The 18,444-nt window shown below is 41.4% G+C and overlaps 1 protein-coding gene across 4 annotated transcripts in view; it reads right to left on the reverse strand.

Annotated features, from left to right (window-relative positions):
• Positions 1-18,444, reverse strand: part of pik3ap1 (phosphoinositide-3-kinase adaptor protein 1) — a 33,663-nt gene that overhangs the window by 3,742 nt on the left and 11,477 nt on the right. For all 4 annotated transcript variants that reach the window (XM_036960129.1, XM_036960131.1, XM_036960130.1 and 1 more), the window contains 10 exons: positions 14,145-14,341; positions 13,760-13,946; positions 13,588-13,659; positions 11,246-11,482; positions 11,076-11,138; positions 10,762-10,961; positions 10,541-10,613; positions 6,198-6,365; positions 5,736-5,806; positions 4,086-4,186 (listed from right to left, as the gene is read on the reverse strand). In XM_036960129.1, the coding sequence (XP_036816024.1) occupies positions 4,086-4,186; positions 5,736-5,806; positions 6,198-6,365; positions 10,541-10,613; positions 10,762-10,961; positions 11,076-11,138; positions 11,246-11,482; positions 13,588-13,659; positions 13,760-13,946; positions 14,145-14,341 (1,369 nt within the window). The remainder of the gene's footprint in view (positions 1-4,085; positions 4,187-5,735; positions 5,807-6,197; positions 6,366-10,540; positions 10,614-10,761; positions 10,962-11,075; positions 11,139-11,245; positions 11,483-13,587; positions 13,660-13,759; positions 13,947-14,144; positions 14,342-18,444) is intronic.

Genomic DNA, 18,444 nt, shown 5'->3' on the forward strand with positions numbered 1-18,444 from the left:
CAAACATTCTTTCCTTTAAACCCACAGCGTGAAAAGCCGTCATCATTTTTTTTTTGTTATAAAGAAATAAAACAAAATGTGTCAGAAAGCTGCTGTGTCGTTCAATGTACATGTAACCAGGTCAAAAATCTTGACCTATGGATCGCAATGCTCCCACGTAGGGACATAGAGCCTGTGAGAACAGCCTTGTGACTTCAAGCTATTCGACATTGGAAATGTGGGACCCAGTTGTGTCAAAGTAGGAAGGCTACACGTAGCTAGTTTATGTGTGTGGAAAACATAGAATCACAGCTAAGACATTTCACTTGTTTTGTATAGTTTGTTTGTAACTCCACTAACTACAGTACCAGTCAGAAGTTTGGACACACTTACTCATTCAAGGGGTTTTCTTAATTTGTACTATTTTCTACATTGTAGAATAATAGTGAAGACATCACAACTATGAAACAACACATATGGAATCATGTAGTAACCCAAAAAAGTGTTAAACAAATGAAAATACATTTTATATTTGAAATTCTTCAAAGTAGCCTACCTTTGCCTTGATGACATTTTTGCACACTCTTGGCATTATCTCAACAAGTCTCAACCTCCACAAGTCTGGTTCATCCTATATCGACATAACCTGAAAGGCCGCTCAGCAAGGAAGAAGCCACTGCTCCAAAACCGCCATAAAAAAAGCCAGACTACGGTTTGCATCTGCACATGGGGACAAAGATTGTACTTTTTGGAGCAATGTCCTCTGGTCTGATGAAACAAAAACAGAACTGTTTGGCAATAATGACCATCGTTATGTTTGGAGGAAAAAGGGGGAGACTTGCAGCACGGAGGTGGCAGCATCATGTTGTGGGAGTGCTTTGCTGCAGGAGTTACTGGTGCACTTCACAAAATAGATGGCGTGATAAGGCAGGAAAATGATGTGTATATATTGAAGCAACATCTCAAGACATCAGTCAGGAAGTTAAAGCCTGGTCGCAAATGGGTCTTCCAAATGGACAATGACCCCAAGCATACTTCCAAAGTTGTGGCAAAATAGCTTAAGGACAACGAAGTCAAGGTATTGGAGTGGCCATCACAAAGCCCTGACCTCAATCCCATAGACAAATTGTGGGCAGAACCCGAAAAGGCGTGTGCGAGGAAGGAGGCCTACAAACCTGACTGTTCACCAACTCTGTCAGGAGGAATGGGCCAAAATTCACCCAACTTCTTGTGGGAAGCTTGTGGAATGCTACCCGAAATGTTTGACCCAAGTTAAACAATTTAAAGGCAATGCTACCAAATACTAATTGAGTGTCTGTAAACTTCTGACCCACTGGGAATGTGATGAATGAAATAAGAGCTGAAATAAATCATTCTCTCTACTATTATACTGACATTTCAGATTCTTAAAATAAAGTGGTGATCTTAACTGACCTAAGACAGGGAATTTTTACTAGGATTAAATGTCAGGAATTGTGAAAAACTGAGTTTAAATGTATTTGGTTAAGGTGTATGTAAACTTCCGACTTCAACTGTATATCTTTTCCAGAGCTTGAGGAGCTATTGAGCTATTACAATGTTGGGTGCACAATGGTGGAAGTATGTGTTTGGGGATGCTCAATATTGCCATCATAAATGCATTGTGTGGTGGACTCTGCAAAGGCCCCTTCCCAGAAACCGCAGGCGCTGGTCCATGAAGGCATTAAAAATGCAGCTTGGGCATTCACTTTGGGATATGGCTACAGTGGTAGGAAGAGGGGCGCCAAGAGTGTGGCACCAGGGCACGTGGACCGAGTTGTAACTAATTTGAAAGCAGGTGAAGTTTGAAGGTCGCAAGAGAGGTTGTGTGGTGTGCATCCCAAATGGATGCAGGGCAAAGAGTGGGCATAGAAACCTCCTTTGGGTGCACTACGTGTTCTGTGCCACTTTTCAGGATGGGGCCATGCTTTCAGAAGTTCCATGACATGTTGGCAAACACTAAAGTGACAGTGTGAAATATGAATTTAATCTTTTATTACCTTTGAACAGTTGTGTTTTGTATCTTCTCTCTTTATCGGTCTCTATCTAATACTTGTTGCATTCACTGAATTGTTGTCAAAGTAGTGTCGTGGAATAATCAGAATTTGTTGGTAACATACAGTGCCTTGCGAAAGTATTTGGCCCCTTTGAACTTTGCGACCTTTTGCCACATTTCAGGCTTCAAACATAAAGATATAAAACTGTATTTTTTTGTGAAGAATCAACAACAAGTGGGACACAATCATGAAGTGGAACGACATTTATTGGATATTTCAAATTTTTTTAACAAATCAAACAGGCTAAGCGAGCTTTTTGTGTTAGTAAAGAAAGGGATAACAAATTACCTATCTATGTCAGTAAGCTAGCTAGCTACAACAGTTAGCTACACAGCCAACGTCCAAGCACAGAATTTGTGCAGGATATGGCCACCGGTTTGTTTTTATTTTTTCTCACAGTTGTAAACTATTAAATCACTGTCACAACGTTTGTAACAATTTAGCTAGCTAGTTATTCTGCCTATTTCATGGAGAGTCATTTGAGGGCGCAGTGATATTGTTACATTTTGTACTGTACTTTCATCTTTTGAATGTCGGTTTGAGTTTGAGCTCCATGTCCTACAAGACAGATCAGCTGAGGGACGAGCTTTACGGAGGAGTGACGGAATCTGACGTGAACCAAGGCCTTATGAAGCAAATGCTCATATGAATACAGTGAACATAAAACTAGACAATAAAAGCTTTCTATGAGTAGCCTTATATACAGTAAGTTGTGGTAAAAGCCTTTTGATGTTAAACTCAAACTCAATATACACTGAGTGTACGAAACATCTGCTCTTTCCATTATATAGACTGACCAGGTAAATACAGGTGAATGTTATGATCCCTTATTGATGTCTCTTATTAAATCCACTTCAAATCAATGTAGATGAAGGGGAGGAGACAGGTTAAACAAGGATTTTTAAGCCTTGAGACAATTGAGACATGGTGCCAGGCCCACTGGTTTAGGTCAACAACTGCAATGCTGCTGGATTTTTCACATTCAACAGTTACCTGTCTGTATCAAGAATGGTCCACCACCCAAAGGATGTGGAACTTAGGAACTTAGGAACTTAGGAAGGTATTCCTCGTGTTTGGTATACTCAGTGTATATCCATCTCTCTACCTGGTGACAAGTTTTCATTTTAGATAATAAAGAAAAAGTTGACATGAATATCTTCAAACTTCAGGTTTCCTCTCTGACAGTGCAGTCATCAATCAGTCAGCTTATATTTCCTCTTTATCATTTCCGTCATCTCACTTTTACCACTGTGTATAATGCGCACTGAGGTGTTTCTCAAGTTGGCTTGCCTTTTCAATATGCAATATTCTCAAATAAACCACCGGTTTTCATATTTATTGAGCTGCTATCTAGACTACAGCATTAATACATCCCATTGTAATATTGTATCATTGGTTGTTATACTGCAATATTAGACCATTTGTGATTCTATACCGCAATAATACTCATATTGATGTAGTACTATGATGGTGAATTTCTGTCTACCCCAGTGTTTTATTCAGGCTCAGGCTTCTTGTTGTCTCACTGGGCCATGGCTCTGGCGGCACTGCTCTAACTGGGAGCCAAGGCCAGGCCTTGGGTACTTTTCAGCTCTCATTCACATAACAATGGCTAGCTGTGAACTTTAACACCTTCTCACAAAGAATAGAATGTCACACTCCAGGAAGTCACTCTGCTGTTTGTGATGACGGGGTGGCAGGTAGCCTAGTGGTTAGAGGGTTGGGCCAGTAACCGAAAGGTTGCAAGATCGAATCCCTGAGCTGACAAGGTGAAAATCTGTCGTTCTGCTCCCGAACAAAGCAGTTAACCCACTGTTCCTAGACTGTCATTGTAAATAAAAAAATTGTTCTTAATTGACTTGTCTAGTTAAATTAAGGTATAATATTACTGATTCTACTTTTAACTCCTGCAATATTGCCTTTCTGTAATTCCATGTTGCATAACATCAAGTAATCAAGTTGCATCAAGTTTCTGTGATCCTGACACAGGAACGTATGAAAGGGCCTCTCTTCTCCAGAGAGTGGGCTTACCGGTCTGGGAGTCGTGGTGGGATTCTGGGGGGAGGAAGTAGAGGTGCGGACTCAGCGATCCTTGGGGGTTGTGGAGGAAGAGGGATGAAGTCAACTGTGTCCTTTCCATGGATCAAATCAATATACAGCATAATTAATAATCAGGTTATCGACAAAAGCGACATTGACAGAGAACGTTGTAAATACATTGACAAGAGTACATTGTAAATAAGTACAGTCGTGGCCAAAAGTTTTGAGAATGACACAAATATTAATTTTCACAAAGTTTGCTGCTTCAGTGTCTTTATATATTTTTGTCAGATGTTACTATGAAATACTGAAGTATAATTATAAGCATTTGATAAGTGTCAAAGGCTTTTATTGATAATCACATAAAGTTGAGGCAAAGAGTCAATATTTGCAGTGTTGACCCTTCTTTTTCAAGACCTCTGCAAACTGCCCTGGCTGCTGTCAATTAACTTCTGAGCCACATGTCTCAGGATGCTTTACTGTTGGCATGACACAGGACTGATGGTAGAGCTCATCTTGTCTTCTCCGGACAAGCTTTTTTTCTGGATGCCCCAAACAATCGGAAAGGGGATTCATCAGAGAAAATGACTTTACCCCAGGCCTCAGCAGTCCAATCCCTGTACCTTTTGCAGAATATCAGTCTGTCCCTGAGATTTTTCCTGGAGAGAAGTGGCTTCTTTGCTGCCCTTCTTGACACCAGGCCATCCTGCAAAGGTCTTCGCCTGTCTGTGCGTGCAGATGCACTCACACCTGCCTGCTGCCATTCCTGAGCAAGCTCTGTACTGATGGTGCCCCGATCCCGCAGCTGAATCAACTTTAGGAGACGGTCCTGGTGCTAGCTGGACTTTCTTGGGGCCCTAAAGCCTTCTTCACAACAATTGAACCACTCTCCTTGAAGTTCTTGATGATCCGATAAATGGTTGATTTAGGTGCAATCTTACTGGCAGCAATATCCTTGCCTGTGAAGCCTTTTTTTGTGCAAATCATTGATGACGGCACGTGTTTCCTTGCAGGTAACAATGGTTGACAGAGGAAGAACAATGATTCCAAGCACCACCCTCCTTTTGAAGCTTCCAGTCTGTTATTCGAACTCAATCAGCATGACAGAGTGCTCTCCAGCCTTGTCCTCGTCAACATTCACACCTGTGTTAACGAGAGAATCACTGACATGATGTCAGCTGGTCCTTTTGTAGCAGGGCTGAAATGCAGTGGAAATGTTTTTTGGGGGATTCAGTTAATTTGCATGGAAAAGAGGGACTTTGCAATTAATTGCAATTCATCTGATCACTCTTCATAACATTCTGGAGTATATGCAAATTTCTATCATACAAACTGAGGCAGCAGAGTTTGTGAAAATACATTTTTGTGTCATGCTCAAAACTTTTGGCCACGACTGTACATGGTGCCTTCCTAAGTATGATTTTTAAATATCAAGATGCTTTAGATCAATTACAAAGGTGTTTATAACGTAACGCTTTTTGCGGTGATTTGACTCAATTGGATTTAATGTCTCTCAGCAACTACATGTAGGAATAAGGATAAGCTATTTAGCTTTGTTGACTAAGCCATGTATTCACAAAGACATAAATATACCAGAAGCGTGTTGGGTGAACTGGGCTTTGAAGAACAATTTGGCCTTACCTCAAACTCAGGCTCAGTTCCACTGCTGTAGCTCATGTTACTATGTGTGCTGAGTCTGTTGCTGCCACTACCTGAGAAAGTAAAAGTCAAAACTATACGCTCAGGAAAGAAACACGACAAGTAAATGTAAAACAATTTCTTGAAGAGTTAAGAGCCTGCAGTAGGATGTGATGAACTCCCCCCCCCCCTGAGCTGAGTAAAGCAACAATAATGGGGAGAGAACTGCAGCTACCGGTCTAATCTTTTAGACATAATGACCATAGATGATATGGAAATAATCAGAGTTGATCAGCACAACAAATGACCGTGTGTTCTTATAGAATAATCTTTCTACTAAAATAGATTATTGATCAAGACAATCCACGCTAACATCATCTTGCAATATATCCAACATCAAAACTACATCAGCTGTCATTTTTGATAGTATATCACAGTGACATGAAAATGACAGATAAGACTCACTAGATGTGCTGGAGGTACTGCCAGTCTTCCAAGTGCTTCTCTGGATTGGCCGGGCCACAGGAGGCGTTTCGGTCATGACCTGTGGGGCAGGTTCATTCACAGAACACTCCACAGCCATGTTCGAGCCCCAGTTAAGGTTCCTCTGCAAAGGGGCGCTTATCTCCAGACCTCACAGGGAAGAGGAAAGATCAACAATAAGCATCAATCATCAACAATAAGCTAAATGTCATATATACAGTACATACAGTATATGTTCCAAAGTATTTCCATTTAAGTGTTTTACTGTAACATTATCATGATTTTATACTGGACAAAAATATAAACGCAACATGTAAAGTGTTGGTCCCATGTTTCATGAGCTGAAATCAATCAATCAATCAAATTTTATTTGTCACATACACATGGTTAGCAGATGTTAATGCGAGTGTAGTGAAATGCTTGTGCTTCTAGTTCCGACATTGCTGTAATAACCAACGAGTAATCTAACCTAACAATTTCACAACCTTTCACAACACAAGTGTAAAGGAATGAAGAATATGTAAATAAAAATATATGAATGAGAATGGTACAGAACGGCATAGACAAGATGCAGTAGATGGTATCGAGTACAGTATATACATATGAGATGAGTAGTGTAGGGTATGTAAATATTATATGAAGAGGCATTGTTTAAAGTGGCTAGTGATACATTTTTTCATACATTTTTACATTATTAAAGTGACTGGAGTTGAGTCAGTATGTTGGCAGCAGCCACTCAATGTTAGTGGTGGCTGTTTATCAGTCTGATAGCCTTGAGATAGAAGCTGTTTTTCAGTCTCTCGGTCCCTGCTTTGATGTACCTGTACTGGCCTCGCCTTCTGGATGATAGCGGGGTGAACAGGCAGTGGCTCGGGTGGTTGTTGTCCTTGATCTTTATGGCCTTCCTGTGACAGGTGTCCAGGTGTCCTGGAGGGCAGGTAGTTTGCCCCCGGTGATGCGTTGTGCAGACCTCACTACCCTCTGGAGAGCCTTACGGTTGTGAGCGGAGCAGCTGCTGTAACAGGCAGTGATACAGCCTGACAGGATGCTCTCAATTGTGCATCTGTAGAAGTTTGTGAGTGCTTTTGGTGACAAGCCACATTTCTTCAGCCTCCGAGGTTGAAGAGGCGCTGCTGCGCCTTCTTCACAATGTTGTCTGTGTGGGTGGACCAATTCAGTAAACACACCAGCCAGCTGGTCTGCGCATGCTCTGAGGACGCGACTGGGGATGCCGTCTGGGCCTGCAGCCTTGCGAGGGTTAACACATTTAAAGTTTTACTCAAGTCAGCTGCAGTGAAGGAGAGCCCGCAGGTTTGGGGAGCGGGCCTTGTCAGTGGCACTGTATTGTCCTCAAAGCGGGCAAAAAAGTTATTTCGTCTGTCTGGGAGCAAGACATCTTGGTCCGCGACGGGGCTGGTTTTCTTTTTGTAATCCGTGATTGACTGTAGACCCTGCCACATACCTCTTGTGTCTGAGCCATTGAATTGCGACTCTACTTTGTCTCTATACTGATACAGTGCCCTGCGAAAGTATTCGCCCCCCTTGAACTTTGCCACCTTTTGCCACATTTCAGGCTTCAAACATAAAGATATAAAACTGTATTTTGTGAAGAATCAACAACAAGTGGGACACAATCATGAAGTGGAACGACATTTATTGGATATTTCAAACTTTTTTAACAAATCAAAAACTGAAAAATTGGGCGTGCAAAATTATTCAGCCCCTTTACTTTCAGTGCAGCAAACTCTCTCCAGAAGTTCAGTGAGGATCTCTGAATGATCCAATGTTGACCTAAATGACTAATGATGATAAATACAATCCACCTGTGTGTAATCAAGTCTCCGTATAAATGCACCTGCACTGTGATAGTCTCAGAGGTCCGTTAAAAGCGCAGAGAGCATCATGAAGAACAAGGAACACACCAGGCAGGTCCGAGATACTGTTGTGAAGAAGTTTAAAGCCGGATTTGGATACAAAAAGATTTCCCAAGCTTTAAACATCCCAAGGAGCACTGTGCAAGCGATAATATTGAAATGGAAGGAGTATCAGACCACTGCAAATCTACCAAGACCTGGCCGTCCCTCTAAACTTTCAGCTCATACAAGGATAAGATTGATCAGAGATGCAGCCAAGAGGCCCATGATCACTCTGGATGAACAGCTGAGGTGGGAGACTCTGTCCATAGGACAACAATCAGTCGTATATTGCACAAATCTGGCCTTTATGGAAGAGTGGCAAGAAGAAAGCCATTTCTTAAAGATATCCATGAAAAGTGTTGTTTAAAGTTTGCCACAAGCCACCTGGGAGACACACCAAACATGTGGAAGAAGGTGCTCTGGTCTGATGAAACCAAAATGGAACTTTTTGGCAACAATGCAAAACGTTATGTTTGGCGTAAAAGCAACACAGCTGAACACACCATCCCCACTGTCAAACATGGTGGTGGCAGCATCATGCTTTGGGCCTGACTTTCTTCAGCAGGGACAGGGAAGATGGTTAAAATTGATGGGAAGATGGATGGAGCCAAATACAGGACCATTCTGGAAGAAAACCTGATGGAGTCTGCAAAAGACCTGAGACAACAAGACAATGATCCAAAACATAAAGCAAAATCTACAATGGAATGGTTCAAAAATAAACATATCCAGGTGTTAGAATGGCCAAGTCAAAGTCCAGACCTGAATCCAATCGAGAATCTGTGGAAAGAACTGAAAACTGCTGTTCACAAATGCTCTCCATCCAACCTCACTGAGCTCGAGCTGTTTTGCAAGGAGGAATGGGAAAAAATGTCAGTCTCTCGATGTGCAAAACTGATAGAGACATACCCCAAGTGACTTACAGCTGTAATCGCAGCAAAAGGTGGCGCTACAAAGTATTAACTTAAGGGGGCTGAATAATTTTGCACGCCCAATTTTTCAGTTTTTGATTTGTTAAAAAAGTTTGAAATATCCAATAAAAGATCGTTCCACTTCAAGATTGTGTCCCACTTGTTGTTGATTCTTCACAAAAAAATACAGCTTTATATCTTTATGTTTGAAGCCTGAAATGTGGCAAAAGGTCGCAAAGTTCAAGGGGGCCGAATACTTTCGCAAGGCACTGTACTTGTTTGATTGCCTTGCGGAGGGAATAGCTACACTGTTTGTATTGGGTCATGTTTCCGGTCACCTTGCCCTGGTTAAAAGCAGTGGTTCGCGCTTTCAGTTTCGCGCAAATGCTGCCATCAATCAACGGTTTCTGGTTTGGGAAATAAAAGATCCATAAAATATTTCCATATGCACGGAAAGCTTATTTCTCAAAAAAATGGTGCACAAATTAGTTTACATCCCTGTTAGTGAGCAATTTTAATTTGCCAAGATAATCCATCCACCTGACGGGTGTGGAATATCAAGAAGCTGATTAAACAGCATGATCATTACACAAGAGCACATTGTGCTGGTGACAACAAAAGGCTACTTTAACTTCTTTGTATTTTTTTGTACCATCATCTTTGAAATGCAAGAGAAAGGCCATAATGTATAACTCCAGCCTAGATGCAATTTAGATTTTGGCCACTAGATGGATTCAGTGTATATGCACAGTTTTAGACTGATCCAATGAACCATTGCATTTCTGTTCAATCAAGACTGCCCAAATGTGCCTAATTTGTTTATTAATAACTTTTCATGTTCAAAATTGTGCACTCTCCTCAAACAATAGCATGGTATTCTTTCACTGTAATAGCTACTGTAAATTGGACAGTGCAGTTAGATTAACAAGAATTTAAGCTTTCTGCCAATATCAGACATATCTATGTCCTGGGAAATGTTCTTGTTACTTACAACCTCATGCTAATTGCATTAGCCTACGTTACCTCAACTGTCCCGTGGAATGGACACCGATCCCAAAGAAGTTTTTAAGTACTTTACACAACTGATCAAATGTGACCACTAATGCTGTCTTCTGGACTGACATAATTGTAGGCATAGTCAAAGAGGAAAGGCTATTAAAATAAAAAAATTACACTTTTCAGTAGCTTGATAAATGAAATGTGCAAAGTTGTCATCAAGGCAAAGGGTGGCTACTTTGAAGAATTTCAAATAGAAAATATATTTGGATTTGTTTAACACTTTTTTTGGTTACCACATTATTCCATATGTGTTATTTCATAGTTGGGATGTCTTCACTATTATTCTACAATGTAGAAAATAGTAAAAATTAAGAGAACCTGGAACGAGTAGGTGTGTCCAAACTTTTGACTGGTACTGTAATTGCAGTTGAAGTAGCCTATAAAATACATCTTGTCACATGTAGAGGGAAAGTATAGAAGAGTCTCCAAATATGCCTACCAATCTCCTTCCCAATCTTCTCCCTCTCTTTATGGCGTCTGGAAATGCTGTCTCGTAATTTTTTCAGATTTTCCTGTGACAAAATAATATTTTCTGAATTCATGGAGGTAGTATTTCAGATAATCATTGTACACCCAAAAGCTAGGCCCGGGCCACAGAAAATATCGGTTTCTTGTGTTCTGCCAAGAGATATTAGTATTAACTATAATCTACTACTGTACCTGTTGATAGCGCAGAGACTGAGATCTCCTATCCTGGTCCAACTGCCAGGTCTTGAATTCCTGCACAGCATCATCCACACTCAGGACCCCCACCTTCACTTTCTCCTGCAAGGCTATGAGCTGCCTCTGGCCTGGGGTCTTCATTCCAGCATAGGGGTCGTGGGAAGAGGAGGTGGCCCCTCCGTCACTCACAGGCCTCACTGGAGGTTTGGAGACACATACATTGTTAACTAATTAGTGGAGAAGCTGTGATTCAGGGCAATGTGCAATGCATAGAAAATACAATCTCAAGTGATGTTCAATTTGATATGTACCTGTGTTTGATGGGACTTCTCTGAGGTTCCTCTGTGGATTTGATTCTTCATTTCCCGAAAACACTGTGAAAAGCATAGTCATTCACCTGGACCTTAAATACACCGCTGGTTTGGCGACTTATGCACTAGCTAATAGCTTTGGAGAACACTAGTGCTGTTCAGTCATGTACCTCTTGAGATGTAGGTCTTGGACTCCTCAGGCTCTGAAAACGTTACAGGTCTCGGAATTGGAGCTGGTGGACGGTTTAAAATGTCTGGGATATAGGTTGCATTCTCGTCCACCATGTCATAGATTTGATCTTGAGCACACATGTTGTAAGGGTCTTCCTCCTCACACTCCTCTGGTTCTTCCACCTCTTCATTAGCTGTATGCTCCCCAACTTGGGCCACACCTGCATCAGGTTTCCCTTAAAAAAGCCACACAATTTGTTGAAAAAAAGAGTACGTCCACAAGTCCAATTACAGTACAATGCAGTACAGTATTTCGTAGTGAAGTTTAGACAACTGTTAATTGCCCCTTGAGCCAGATGTGAATGCTCTGGGGACATCAACTTACCCAACCAGTTTAAAGACAATGAGAACCCCATCAAACATTGAGGGCCCATAAGCAGACAATTATAGTGCATTCAGATTATATTCAGACACCATCATCAATCTACACTCAATACCCGTAATGACAAACACAAACAGGTTTTAGAGATTTTTGCAAAGTTAATAAAAATCTAAAACGGATATATCACATTTACATTTAAGTATTCAGACCCTTAACTCAGTACTTTGCTGAAGCACCTTTGGCAGCGATTACAGAGTGGAGTCTTCTTGGGTATGATGCTACAAGTTTGGAACACCTGTATTTGCTAAGTTTCTCTCATTCTTCTCTGCAGATCCACACAAGCTCTAGGAGGTAAGATGGGGAGCATCCCTGCACAGTTATTTTCAGGTCTCTCCAGAGATGTTTGATCGGGTTCCATTCTGGGCTCTGGCTGGGCCACTCAAGGACATAAAGAGACTTGTCCCGAAGCCACTCCTGCATTGTCTTGGCTGTGTGCTTAAGGTCATTGCCCTGTTGGAAGGTGAACCTTCGCCCCAGTCTGGGGTCCTGAGCGCTCTGGAGCAGGTTTTCATCAAGGATTTGTCTGAACTTTGCTCCGTTCATCTTTCCCTCGATCCTGACTAGTCTCCCAGTCCCTGCTGCTAAAAAACATCCCCACAGCATGATGCTGCCAACACCATGCTTCACCGTAGTGATGGTGCCAGGTTTCCTCCAGATGTGATGCTTCCCATTCAGGGCAAAGAGTTCAATCTTGGTTTCAACAGACCAGAGAAACTTTTTGCTCCATGGTGTGAGTCTTTATGTGCCTTTTGGCAAACTCCAAGCAGACTGTCATATGCCTTTTACTGAGGAGTGGTTTCCATCTGGCCAATTTAGCATAAAGGCCTGATTGGTGGAGTGCTGCAGAGATGGTTGTCCTTCTGAAAGGTTAGGCAACTCTGGAGCTCTGACAGAGCGACCATCGGGTTCTTTGTCACATCCCTGACCAAGGCCCTTCTCCCCGATTGTTCAGTTTGGCCAGGCAGCCAGCTATAGGAAGAATCTTGGTGGTTCCAAATTTCTTAGATGAGATAACCTTTCAGAAGGACAACCATCTCTGCAGCACTCCACCCATCAGGCCTTTATGGTAGAGTGGCCAGAAGGAAGCCACTCCTCAGTAAGAGGCACATGACAGCCTTTCTTGAAGTTTGCCTAAAGGCACCTAAAGGACTCTCAGACCATTAGAAACAAGATTCTCTGGTCTGATGAAACCAAGATTGTATTATTTGGCCTGAATGCCAAGCGTCACGTCTGGAGAAAACCTGGCACCATCCCTTCGTTGAAGCATGGTGGTGGCAGCATCATTCTGTGTGGATGTTTTTCAGCGGTAGGTATTGGGAGACTAGTCAGGATCGAGGGAAAGATGAACGGAGCGAAGTACAGAGAGATTCTTGATGAGAACTTGCTCAGGACCTCAGACTGGGGCGAAGGTTCACCTTCCAACAGGACAACGACCCTAAGCACACAGCCAAGACAACGCAGAACTGGCTTTGAGACAAGTCTTTGAATGTCCTTGAGTGGCCTAGCCAGAGCCCGGACTTGAACCCGATTTGATACAGGTGTGCAAAGCTTGGAGCGTCATTCCCAAGAAGACTCAAGGTTGTAATCTCTGTCAAAAGTGCTTCAACAAGTACAGAGTAAATCTGAATAACTTCATAAATGTGATATTTCAGTTTTTTTATTTGCAAAAATTTCTAAAAACCTATTTGTACTTTGTCATTATAGGGCATTGTGCATAGATTGATGAGAGAAAAAAACATTTAATACATTTTAGAATAAGGCTGTAACGTAACAAAATGTGGAAAAAGTCAAGGATTCTGAATACTTTTCGATTGCACTGTTTATCGATATCCAACGATATCAATATCATATTGAATAATCGATATTGGTTTTTCCACCATTAGTATTTTGTCAATTTACCTTGAAAGAATTTTCTAAGTATGCTTTCTTCTGGGTTATGCGACTCTCCTAATGCCTTCCCCATGTCCTCATCTGAGGGAAATAAATATTCAAAGATAATAGTAATCCATCATCATCGTCATCATCGTCATCATCATCAAAGGGAAATGGTACTTCATGTAATAAATCATACATAGGTCTTCCATGTAGTCTGGGCTTAACCCCATCATGGACTCATAGATGTCTTCTTGGCACCCGGGGTTTAGGGAATATTTCATGATGATATCTCGAGAGGAGTTGGACGTGGACTCGTACACGTCCTCATCTTCTTTAGCCGAGATGGACTCTTTGATATGAGACTTCAGCATGTCAGCCGTCTCCTACATACAAGATACCGTGCACATAGTCTTAGTCTTCACTAAAGATATGATTTCACAAAGTTACTACAATAAGATTTACCGGTGGCTGTTATTCGAAATCATTGTTGTGCAATCCAGAGCATTTTCCAAAATTGAGATCACACTAGAGAGATACAAGATAAACACATCACTGAATGAATATACTAACAATGGACTTACCACAAAGTCGTCCATGAACTGTCTCAGGTCAGAGAAGCCGCTCCTCTCTGCCAGTGTATTTGGGTAGTCTCCATTCTTATTCATCACGCTGTAGGCCTGCAAGGCACCTGGACACTGTAGAAGGACTGTGGTAAGCTTCTTCAGCCCATACTTTGCAGCAAAATGAAGCAGAGTGGGAAGCTCCTGCTTTCGCTGATCTGAGTGACAAAACAGTCAAATGTGATCTATTCCACTTGTTATGAACGTTCTTGAAGACTCAAAACCTTCAGGATATAAGTTGAACTTGATAAAAAAGAAATGTTCCCAATTCACCTAGAACACAGAATGTATTGACCTTTTGGACCTTGGATCATATCCCTGGATGTCAACGTAACTCAATGGGGATAAGATTCTTGAACTCTTAGATAAAAAAATGATTTGATGGCATTTCTGAATGTCCAGATAACATTTTTGGATGTGCCAGATAAAAGCAGGTTACAGCAGGTGAATGGTAGTTCATCAGTCATTTTTAAAAAATCACATTTTTGCAACTTATTTTTCTTGAAGTGTCCCATTTATCCAAATTCATAAACATAACTGTCTGCTTTAGGATGGATTTATATCCAGTGGGGAGAACAAGTATTTGATACACTGCCGATTTTGCAGGTTTTCCTATTTACAAAGCATGTAGAGGTCTGTAATTTTTATCATAGGTACACTTCAACTGTGAGAGACGGAATCTAAAACAAAAATCCAGAAAATCACATTGTATGATTTTTAAGTAATTATTTTGCATTTTATTGCATAGCATAAGTATTTGATCACCTACCAACCAGTAAGAATTCCGTCTCTCACAGACCTGTTAGTTTTTCTTTAAGAAGCCCTCCTGTTCTCAACTCATTACCTGTATTAACTGCACCTGTTTGAACTCGTTACCTGTATAAAAGACACCTGTCCACATACTCAATCAAACAGACTCCAACCTCTCCACAGTGGCCAAGACCAGAGAGCTGTGTAAGGACATCAGGGATAAAATTGTAGACCTGCACAAGGCTGGGATGGGCTACAGGATAATAGGCAAGCAGCTTGGTGAGAAGGCAACAACTGTTGGCGCAATTATTCGAAAATGGAAGAAGTTCAAGATGACGGTCAATCGCCCTCGGTCTGGGGCTCCATGCAAGATCTCACCTCGTGGGGCATCAATGATCATGAGGAAGGTGAGGGATCAGCCCAGAACTACACGGCAGGACCTGTTCAATGACCTCAAGAGAGCTGGGACCACAGTCTCAAAGAAAACCATTAGTAACACACTACGCCGTCATGGATTAAAATCCATGAGGTCCCCCTGCTCTAGCCAGCGCATGTCCAGGCCTGTCTGAAGTTTGCCAATGACCATCTGGATGATCCAGAGGAGGAATGGGAGAAGGTCATGTGGTCTGATGAGACCAAAATAGAGCTTCTTGGTCTAAACTCCACTCGCCGTGTTTGGAGGAAGAAGAAGGATGAGTACAACCCCAAGAACACCATCCCAACCATGAAGCATGGAGGTGGAAACATCATTCTTTGGGGATGCTTTTCTGCAAAGGGGACAGGATGACTGCACCGTATTGAGGGGAGGATGGATGGGGCCATGTATCGCGAGATCTTGACCAACAACCTCCTTCCCTCAGTTAGAGCATTGAAGGTGGGTCGTGGCTGGGTCTTCCAGCATGACAACAACCCGAAATACACAGCCAGGGCAACTAAGGAGTGGCTCCGTAAGAAGCATCTCAAGGTCCTGGAGTGGCCTAGCCAGTCTCCAGACCTGAACCCAACAGAAAATCTTTGGAGGGAGCTGAAAGTCTGTATTGCCCAGCGACAGCCCCGAAACCTGAAGGATCTGGAGAAAGTCTGTATGGAGGAGTGGGCCAAAATCCCTGCTGCAGTGTGTGCAAATCTGGTCAAGAACTACAGGAAACGGATGATCTCTGTAATTGCAAACAAAGGTTTCTGTACCAAATATTAAGTTCTGCTTTTCTGATGTATCAAATACTTATGTCATGCAATAAAATGCAAATTAATTTAACATGCTTTGTAAGTAGGAAAACCTGCAAAGTCGGCAGTGTGTCAAATACTTATTCTCCCCACTGTACATCCAACTATGAATTAAGCTGACTGTCAGAGTAAATTTAATCTCACAATCTGTAATTAATATAAGGCATAATCTGTAAAAGTTCCTGTAATTAAATGGTAATGCCAAAGAAATAAGAAAATAACTTACGTGGCTTTTGGGCTTGCTTACTACAAATGTATTAAACTGTTATAACCCAAATTGAACGTTTGTTTTTCTTCATTCTTTATGTTTTAGTGTCTTTTGATTCCCAATATATAGGGAATTTCAATCAACCCCCTATTTTTAAATGGAATTGACACCAACTCTGCTTAGAGCCACTGTCTGTATTTTTTTCCTCATAAAAAAAAAAGCAAAAACAGTTGCGCTTTTCTGAACTAATTCCCTATTTCTTCTAAAATAAATTGAAATTAAAATAATCAAATGTCTCCACTCATTGTTATTGAATTTCAACATTGCAGAGCAAATTACATTTTTGTTAACTTAAGTTATTAAAACAAATAGCATGAACAAAATGACTAGCCAAGATAACTGCCAACAAATGCTTCTTGTGAGCTTGATGCATCTTTCTACTGGAAATTTGGGCCACTCTCCAGCAGCAAACATATCTAATCATTCAATGTTTGAGGGGTGCCCTCCACCAACTGTTTTTTCAGCTCTCGCCATAGGTCATGTATGTGATTCAGATCTAGACTCTTGCCACTCCAGAACAGTCCAGCGTTTCTTTTTTTATCAAATCCTGCATGCTTTTGATGTGTTTTTTGGGGTTGTTATCCTGCTGGAAGACCCACAACCTTCAACAGAGACAGTTTGCAGACATGGGTTGAACATTGACACTCCGAAACAACTTTTTACGTTGCTGCTACTCTCTGTCTATCATATATGCATAATCACTTTAACTATACATTCATGTACATACTACCTCAATTGGCCCAACCAACCAGTGCTCCCGCACATTGGCTAACCGGGCTATCTGCATTGTGTCCCGCCACCCGCCAACCCCTCTTTTACGCTACTGCTACTCTCTGTTATGCATAGTCACTTTAACCATATCTACATGTACATACTACCTCAATCAGCCTGACTAACCAGTGTCTGTATGTAGCCTCTCTACTTTTATAGCCTCGCCACTGTATATAGCCTATCTTTTTACTGTTGATTTATTTCTTTACTTACCTATTGTTCACCTAATACTTTTTTGCACTATTGGTTAGAGCCTGTAAGTAAGCATTTCACTGCAAGATCTACTACACCTGTTGTATTCAGCGCACGTGACAAATAAACTTTGATTTGATCATCTGATGATTTCATGATGTCTTGCACACATTCAAGGCTTCCAGTACCAGAGGCAGCAAAGCAACGCCACAGCGTTATCGAACCTCCCCCATAATTGATTGTAGGGTAGGTGTTCTTTTCTTTGAATGCTTCATTTTGTTGTTGGTAAACAAATCATAGAAAGACTCCACTGCTGAAGGAGACAGAAGAAAACCTGATTGAACTCAAAAACCCACCTAAAACAAGCCTAAATCCTGGGGAACATGTTCTGTGGACCAACAAAATGAAATTAGAGCTCTTTGGCAATACAGTGTTTACTGACAGACAAATGAAGCATTCAAAGAAAATAACAACCTCCCTACAGTCAAACATGGCGAGGTTTGATAATGCTGTGGGGTTGCTTTGCTGCCTCTGGTACTGGGAGCCTTGAATGCGTGCAAGACATCATGAAATCAGCAGATTATCAGGTGTTTTGGAGTCCAATGTTCAACCCGGTGTCCAAAAACTGGGTCCCCATTGAAGGTTATGGGTTTTTCATCAGGAAAACGACCCCAAACGCACATCAGAAAGCACCCAGGAATGATTCAGTAAGAGATGCTGGACTGTTTTGGAGTGTCCATCGAATCACATCCAAAACTTATGGCAAGATCTGAAAACAGCAGTTGGAGGGCACTCATTAAACATTGAAGAATTAGAGCAGTTTCTTGCTAAAAAGTGGGCCAAATTGCCAGTAGAAAGCTGCAGTTAACAAGACGCATTTGTCTGTATTTATCTTGGCCAAAGGCTGTGCAACCAATTACTAGCTCCTGGATGGCAATAATATTGCAATGCCATTTATCTTTATTTTCTCAATTAAAATAGTAAACTTAAGTTTAAAAAAATGTAATGTGGAAAATCCAATTACAAGGTCTGATGGCCAAATGTTTAAATGTCAAC

Source organism: Oncorhynchus mykiss, chromosome 23 (assembly GCF_013265735.2).
Source record: "Oncorhynchus mykiss isolate Arlee chromosome 23, USDA_OmykA_1.1, whole genome shotgun sequence".
NCBI classification, from domain to species: domain Eukaryota; kingdom Metazoa; phylum Chordata; class Actinopteri; order Salmoniformes; family Salmonidae; genus Oncorhynchus; species Oncorhynchus mykiss.